Source organism: Octodon degus, unplaced genomic scaffold (assembly GCF_000260255.1).
Source record: "Octodon degus isolate 3935 unplaced genomic scaffold, OctDeg1.0 scaffold00186, whole genome shotgun sequence".
Taxonomy (NCBI): domain Eukaryota; kingdom Metazoa; phylum Chordata; class Mammalia; order Rodentia; family Octodontidae; genus Octodon; species Octodon degus.
The window spans coordinates 2,034,144-2,043,091 of record NW_004524762.1 but is presented as its reverse complement, the minus strand read 5'-3'; the positions used below and the strand labels follow the sequence as shown (position 1 = coordinate 2,043,091).

The 8,948-nt window shown below is 41.2% G+C and overlaps 1 protein-coding gene across 1 annotated transcript in view; it reads right to left on the bottom strand.

Moving 5' to 3' along the window:
• Med12l (mediator complex subunit 12 like) overlaps positions 1 to 8,948 on the bottom strand; it is a 327,698-nt gene that overhangs the window by 80,959 nt on the left and 237,791 nt on the right. The window contains exon 16 of the mRNA XM_023704067.1: positions 1,314 to 1,461. Coding sequence (XP_023559835.1) covers positions 1,314 to 1,461 — 148 coding nt within the window. The remainder of the gene's footprint in view (positions 1 to 1,313; positions 1,462 to 8,948) is intronic.

The following is an 8,948-nucleotide window of genomic DNA, read 5'->3' as shown; positions in this document are numbered from 1 at the left end:
TATATATCTGAATCTATTGCAGGAGACAATGCCCCCACCCTTATTTCTTATATAGCAGAAAGTAGTGTCAAGTCTTCCTTGCTACATAGCAGCATAGTTTCTAAATTCAATCTTCTAATGAAATTCATTTTCTCTAACAGAGAAAACATCCAACCAATTTAATTTTCTTAGACAGAGCTCTTTTCTCCTTCAATTTAAGTGATGAGAAGCCAGCGAGAGGGTTTCGTTTCCCTCTCCACTCCTGGCTGTTCCCTCATGGTGTGGGGACATTAACTGGCAGGGGAAAGGAGCTAGGGAAAGTGATGACAGGCCTGCGATGCTGCTTCCTCCCTGAGTTCTAAGGACTACCGCCTACATGTAGAGCACGCAGCGGCCCAAACTGAAGAGCGTGGTGTCCACGTTTCTCCATGCACACCTTTGCTGACAGGAGAACTTCCTTCAAATTTCTGTACCTACTTTTCTCCTTACGTAAGCTCTGGCATGGACAAGTCCAAGCAATGTACCCTGTCCAAAGACTGGATCTTCTATGAAGAAATCCATATAGAAGGTAATTGAGGCGCTAGAGGATTATCCAACACAGAGAAGGAATGCTGTTCATACAGGGTTAATCCAAATGCTTTTTCCTCACACCAGTGAAGTATTCAAAAAAGAAACACCAGTGGAGACTGAGCGGAATATATTATATCATATGATCATATAGACCTTGAAAAGAATAATTAGGTGTGAAGTAGATAGCTTAAAATTCCAATTATGCAATGTAGTAACACACTATAAAAGCATAGCTTCACTATAAATATGTAAAAAGTGTTGGGCAAGGAAAATTCCCAGTAAAAAAGGCATTTCCACATGACATCCAATTCTCTTTCTTAAATTATTTGGAAATATAGGTAGCTCTCACTACTTACTATAATTCTTTTGAATATAGTAAAGAAAAAGTTCTGTGCAAATGCAAGTACTCTGTAAAAGCAAACTACAGGCTTAAAAAGTCACAGAAAGAAACAAGAAGGTGGGACTACTTCAGAATAATAGTTTTCGCATTCATTCTCCAGGATTTTATTACTACTGTAGAAGATATAGATTTATACTAAAAGAAAAAATTGCATGTATCTATCTGTAAAACATGGTACTTTAACATGACTGCCCCTAATAGACACTGGGCCATAAATTTAAATGCTTATTCATATTTCAACGTGACAGTCATTGAGGGGAGGAAACACTCTAGTGACAGTGGCATATGCCACTTTGATAAAGACTGTGTGAAGCAGGAAGACAAAAGCAAACACCGTGGGAGCCAACGCATGAAGGCTCTTTACCCCCTGTCTCCGTGGTGCTCTTCTTGTTTAGGATTTTCAAGATGTCTTTGGTAATCTTCTTCAGCTGATGCCTGGCTTCGTCCCGCTCCTTGCCGACGCCATAGAGAAGGATCGTGCGCTGGTTACATTCATGACTTGAAGATTCATCCTGAAAACCAGAAAATGTATTCTGAGACTCGTTTGCAGAGGCGGGCTTGCTCTGATTCCCCTGAATTGCACTAACCCAGCAGCTCCACACTGGGATCCAAAACCCTTGTTTGTCCAGTCTGGAACTGGCTAAAGGTAAAAATAATAAGAAGAATAAAGCCAGTGTCAACTGACCTGGAAGTTTTAATGGAAGCATGTGCTGTGGGCCTACCCTACAGAGTAAGTTCTGGCTATTCAAAAACTTTTCATGGCATAAAATTCAACACGCTATTAATTTCATATCATGTAACATACTATGTTATTTGTACTTTCATCTTAAGGAAAATAGTATTTCTTAGCTTAGTTTTGTATGCATAGCACTGGTATTTACTTTATATTTGGGGAAAATTTTTACTGGGTCCTTCAAATGTCTTTAGAAAAATATTACATTTACTTGCAATATTGCTGTTAGAAATACATTTCCATTTATCACCAAATGATAGAACAGAAACACTGCAGGTCTCCTTAAGAATGAGGTAGACAGATGGAAACACAAACATGTTCTAACAGCAGCATTCTTCCCTCCACCAGTAAGTCTAAAAAGTGCAGCTTATAACATGGCAAAGACATTATTTATCCGCAGCCTAGCAGAAGCATACACACACCTCTAAGCACATCCCTCAGCCAGCTGGAGGTACTCCAGGGGAGCTCTCATTTTAACACACACCTTGTAATTTTCTAACTCAATTTTCTCTTCAAATATTATACTGTAGGCTTCCATTTTGGGGTAAAATTTCTACCTCTACCTGAATATGACTCCTTTTTTTAACCTCTGTACAACTTTGGTTATGCCAAGGATTTACTTTTTCTACCGGTGTCTTATCCAATGAAGTTCACAGGAAGAAAAACAAGAAACTCTGCGTGCATTAGTTCATAATGAACAATGGCAGCACCAAAGAGCAAAATCGCTCAGGCCCACGCAACTCCTGAGTGCTAAATATGCACTCAGCACCAAGCTGCCCTGTGCTTCTGTAGACGTGAAGTATGAGGCTTGTGGTGCTCCAATTCCATTTACAGTCCTTATCACTCTGCTAGTCTTCCCATCATCCACACGCCTGTCACCCAGCCGCACTTCCATTGTTCTGGCTCCTTTTTATTGCACTCTACCAGAACTCTACACTTGCATACCCTCCTTACTTATCTTACTACATGCATCCATGAACTTGTACTGACTCAAGTGTACAAATTTGCTGGGGAGGGGGGAAGAGAAAGGAGGATGGGAGAGAGGGAAGGAAGGGCAGAGGGGAAGACAGACACAGAAAGGGGGTGGGGTAGAGAGGAGGGAGAGAGATAAGGACAGAGACTGAGTGAGACAGATAGGGAGGGACAAAGGAAGGAACGAAGGGGAGAGAGAAGAGAGGGGGCAGAGAAAGGGACATGGACAGGGACAGAGATAGATGGGGTGGATGGACAGAGGGAAGGAGAAAGAGAGGAGAGAGAGAGAGAGAGAGAGAGAGAGAGAGAGAGAGAGAGAGAAGGACGGAGGGAGAGGAACAGAGACAGAGACACAGACACGGACACAGAGAAAGGTTCTCCCAGAAGGATGTTCTTATTTAACATCCTGACAAATTATTAACAGGCAGACCTAACTGTAAGAATCAAGGGGGGGGGGTGTCAGCGAGATAGCTCAGCAGACTAAGCACATGCTTTGGCAAGCACAGAGACCAGGGTTTAATCAACGGTCCTGTATGCCATGCTGGCCTTGCCCCTGAGCACATTGAGCCAGCGAAGGAGTCTGGGCATGGTGGCACACACCTGCAATCCCAGTGCTAGGGAGGCTGAAAACAGGAGGATCACTGCAAGTCTGAGCTGTGTACTGAGACCCTGTACCAAATGAATGGAATGAGAGAGAGAGAGAGAGAGAGAGAGAGAGAGAGAGAGAGAACAGACAGGGAGAGAGAGGGAGAGAGAGGGGGGAAGGGGGAAGGGGGGGAGGGAGGGAGAGAGAGAGAGAGCACACAGTGGCAGAGAGAGGACGTTAACAGGCAGATTCTTATATCAAGCTGCCCATCTGAATAAGCTTTTAGTGCTTAGTTACTATTCCAGGGCACTGGTAGCACACTTTGTCTGGCAAGATACAGCCCTATGGGGCTGGGGAGATGGCTCAGTGGAATAAGCGCTTCCCTGACAAGTGCAAGGGCCTGAGTTCAATGCCCGGTTCTGAAGAAAAAAAAAAACAAAGATACATCCCTATGAAGAGAATAGGAGGGCACCAAGAACACTACAAGATCAGCTGGTACCATTCATGTGTTTAGTCATTTCATTTAAGGCAGATGCCAACTGGTTCTAAATTAATGTCTATGTGAGAAGTGATGGAAAGAGTGAGCAGTTACTTGTTAACTCTGTGGACTATGTACTTAAGGAAAGACGCGGTAGGACACTGGGAAAATACGCAGATGAAAGCACCCTGTCTTCAAGAAGCACACAGATTCGAGTCAAAAGGAAAAGTAGCTATTGCAAAAGCAAAAGTCCACATGGGAATAGTGAGAGATGCCTCCTAGAAAAATCAATTGGCACGAGAGCTAAGAATAAACAGACCTAGCTGTGCTCACAGCAGCCCAAGAGTAGGCAGAGCGTGCTGTGTCTGGATCCTAGGCCTGCCACTTGACAACTCCGTGATCCCACTTTAGTTTTCCTGAGTCCCAGGCTCTACCCCTGAAAGAATGGGAGAACACCACCTTCCTTGCGAGGTCCTTGAGAGAATAATGGAGAGAAAGTACATAAAATGCTTGGGAATGTACAGGACACAGTTTTTACTGCCAAAGGTTCAGCCTCTAGACTTCTTAGCCTCTTTCCAGGCCCAGACTCCACAGTGTCCTGCACAAGCCAAGTTTTCCCACACACACTGGGGTAGACCCTCCATTACCGCTGCTTGTTCCACCACCTAAAATACCCTCAACAGCTCCGCCTACGCTTGCCAAAATGCTATGTGGAACTGCAGCGTCAAGCCTCTGACCCTCTGTGTATAGAAACCCTTCCCATGAGACTACGAAGGGGAAGAAGAGTTTGGAAGGTTAGTCCTAGTATAATTCAATTACTTTGCAGGCACTGTCTTGATGTCTATCTTCCCTGCTAGACTGCAAATTTCAAGAAAGATTTGATGTTTGTTTTATTCATTTTTCTTTTTTGCATTCTCCTTAATAAACACCAGGTTGGGACTTAGTATTTGTCAAGTACACCAAATGAATAATTAGACTAATAAGAAAACATATGCTGAAAATAACAGGGCAGGGCTGAAGGCAAAAACAGAGATTGGTTTCATAGGAAACTCAACCTGATATAGTTAAGCAGCAAGAAAAATAAAGGGAAGAAGTGACAGTCAACAGGAAGTTTGAGCTAAAATCTTGGTAGGGTGAACTACGTCCTAGTGATAAGTACCAAAACTAAGTAGCAAAGGCCAAGAGACAGCTGGTGGAAGTCAGGAAAAGGGCTGGCTAGCAGAGTCTAAGGAGTGGGTGGACGTCACAATGGATTTCAAGATGGACCCACTTGAAAAATGTTTTAGTGAAAAAAAAGACACACATGATGAGGGCTGAAATGGTGTAAGTACAAAGGATTTGCAGAATAGAGGGAGATACAACTACGTAGTTTCTAGTTACATTTAGGTCATCACTAATGCGGGAGGCAGAGATATCAACAACATGCCCGGTGGGGAAGGGCACAGACTCCAACTTTTCACGGCAGAAGACTACAGTCTTCTGACATATGGCTGCGAGCACATTTCATAATTGATCAGATATGCTGACAAAAACACAGGATCACAGAGATCGGGAGACCTGAGAGTATGGGCCAGCAACAGCGTCAGCAGCTTGTTTACTAAAATGCTATATATGGCCCTCCAAAGAGAAGTTTCTCTAAAGCACTACAAAAAGAAAGCAGGAAACAAGGGTTGAAGTAAGAGACGATGATGAAATAGTGAAGTGACCCACATTTACTACAAACTGAACATGAAGAACAACAGCCTGAGAGAAAAGAACTATTCAATAATCAACTTCAAACTCTTGTTTCAAAGATGTGATTCAAAGAAACAACTATTCAAAACAGATATCAAGATTGAAGAGTAGATTAAATGGTAAAGATGACAGGAGACAATAGGCTCTTGTTTAGATTAGAAAGGGACATTCTGCTACCTGAGGGGAAGAGGAAAAGGTTCATTAAAAAAAGGACAAATGTGGAGGTGAGGAGGTGAGAAATGTAAGGAACCTCCAACCAGGTCACTGGCCTGGACACACCTGGGGAGCTGGGTCGGGATGTGGGTCAGGACTTGTTAGTGAGGAGCCCAAAGTAGAATGCCAGAGAGAAATCGGAGATTAACCCCTAAGTGGGAATCAAAGATAGGATTTGTTTCTTATAGCTAGTACTTTCAGGAACATCCCAATAGCTGGTGCTGTACTAGCCTTCAAGGAGGAAAGGTACAGACATTTTAAAGCTACTTTTCTCAGTAGCCTGTAAGATTTATTTGCATAATTTGCTTTGTACAAATAGGACGTACACTTGAAACTGCAATTTATACTGAATGAGAAAGTAGTCAGCATAAGAAAAACGCCGAGTGTTTCCAAGGTACCAAGGACTTCTTTCAATTTGGTACTTAAAAATTTGGGACTATATAGTTATAATAGTAATGATCTCAGGTCAGCATCAGGAAATCACCCTACAGTTATTCCTTGAAGGATATGCTCCTCAAGGGGGAAAAAGAACCGGATGGAGAGCCTCCAAGGAAAGCCGGGCTCTCTCTTAAGTTCGCCTCTCGCTGCTTCTGGACTGAATGAGGCAGCTTCTCGACAGTTCTGAAAGCTTCCTCCTCCAGATCTGGCTTTCCTTCCAGATACCACCTCATGTCCGCAGACTGCATCAGGAAAACAAGGAGATGCACTCACAACCCGGGTAGGTTTACTGCACTGAAAAATTGAAATACTTCTTCAGCCTGACATCCTTCAACGGAAAAAAGAGAGTTAACAAAATTGAAGGCTGATCTAAGTCACTTTAAAAGATGATCAATTACAAATGTAGCCCAAATATGGATTCAGAAAGACGTACTTTCACCTTATTCACATTTTCTGATAATTTACAGTGATTCAATAACCACAGTTTTTAAATTATTAAACTACTGTGTACAGAAAATACAATCCCATTCTGAATGTGTGTCCTTTTCTTCCAAATAATTACGAAGAACAGATGAAGTAGATGTAATCTTCCTGATAAAAGAAAACACAACATTTCATACTTTATCTCTAGTTTTGCTGGCTTACACATTCAGATGCAATCAAAGGACACACTGTACAGTAACCTGAACAATAATAGCCTGCCTCATTTCTAGGTAGTAGAGCCAGCTTTATAAGAATAACAAGTTTAGCTAAGTCTTTAGTTTATCAAATAAAAAAGAAAAACTAAAGAAAAATAAAATGAAGAACTCTTAACACATGTCTTTACGCATTATTTCTTTCAGCTGAGTTAAAATAAGGATAGACAGAACTAACTTCAACAAAAGAATTCTTTAGTTCTCAAATTCTTTGAGAATACTCTGCAGATTTAGAAATACACATTTTCAAAAAGGCAGTATAATTTAAGAACCCTGAATTTGTTTCCCTTTATGACTGAATTATAGAAAATAATCATGACTTTCTTATAAGCCTTATTATTAGCTGCACAATAAAGAAACATCTCATAAACATGCTGCAGTTTATAATGATACAAATACAAGTATAATCCTCATTTTATTTAAAGAGGGTATAAATGCCAGTATAATCCTCATTTTATTTAAAGAGGTGCAGCCACTCCACACCTATCATTCACCTCTTATTCCTAGGCCTCAGGATGTGTGTCTGGGGGCAGGTTCACAGGTCCTGCCCATACACAGTTCCCACAAAACTGTCAGCTTCAGAACCAAGTTGCTGGTATAGCCTTCAATTAACTTGAAAGCTTTTGCTTCTCTGTTTCCTTCATGCAGATGAGGATAAAATAAGTACAGTATTTACTTCATTGAGGAGCTGAGATGATGACTTAATTCATGACAATAAATCAAATGTTAATTATTACTATTTTAAAACATAAAACCTCTTTTTTGGGAGTGGAGATGTGCCGGGAATCAAACTCTGGACCTTGGGCTTGCCAGGCAGGCATTTATGCCACTGAGCTATATTATCAGCCCTATAAAATCTCTTTTAAATAGTAAAATTTAGATCTCTGAATCAACACGTAAAAAAGGGAAATTAAACTTAAATTTAAAATCAAAATTAACACAATCTTTCTTTAAGGAAAGGTCTAAAATCCGGCTAATGCTCCTAGGTGGCCCACAGACAAGAACAAGGAAGTCACTGGAAAGATTACATCTGAGACTTGTAGCTGGCTTCAACTTCCTGATGCCAACACAATTCTCACCTCCATGTAGGCCAGCGCCCCTCACATCTTACGTGTGCCTGGACACAAAGCTCCTGAAACGCAGATGGCAGTCGGCACATGCCAGCCCCTGATTCAAGGGCACCAGGTACAGATCCAAGAACACGCACTTCTAGGTGAGGTTCAGTACTTCAAGAACCAATGTGGAAGAAATTTAGTAATCGCAAATATAGACACAACACTCAGAGTTCAACAGAAGCAATCAAAACATGCATCAGAGTAAAGGGACCCATCCTATATCGCCCTCTGCTAAAGGACAATACAGTTGGAGATGTTCTACCTTGTCCATGCAAGGTGTTGTGGCAGCAAGTGTCGCCTCTCTAGTTGTGCCCCTCCATATCTATTGCCCTTTAGGTTAAAATAACCATTAGGCAACACCAGTAATTCAAGAGTTCTGTAACTTAATGTTATCATTCCAATTTCCTCCAAATTTAAAGCCATATAAATTTAAAAAAAAAAACTTTATACTTAAATCCTGTTTAAGAAAGGCATGAAGGATAAAGCTGCCTCATACAATATATCTGGCAATGGATAAAACTGCTTTTCTTTTATAATGTAATTTTGAAATCTGATCATTTATAATGGGAGGAAACTACAAAGAAGTTAATCAAATACAGATTTAAAATAATGACATTATTAACCAGGGAAAAACAAAAGGCAAGAGGCTTAACATCCCTAATCAGCACACATTCTGGGTTAATGCAGTTACTTGTCAGAAGGTAATATATCATTCAGGGTGAAGCACAGCGTTTTCAGGTGAACAACTGTCTCCGAAAGCAAGCTTGCAGCCTCCAGGAAGCAAACTTTGGAGGTTTGATCTCCACTTGGATATCCACTTTGCAGGGAAAAAACCCAGAGAGCTCCAAGGAATAATTTAAGCTTCACTAAAAAGTCACAAGATTTTATGCTGCTTTTTAGTAGATGACTTCTCAGCCACCTTTGACCCTCCTCTCCCAGGATAAAAGCAGAAGTCCTAACAGCAGGCAGATGGAAATTCAGTGTCTACTTAGTTTCAAGCCCACAGTATTGAAGATAATCTGATTGTGAAGTTTT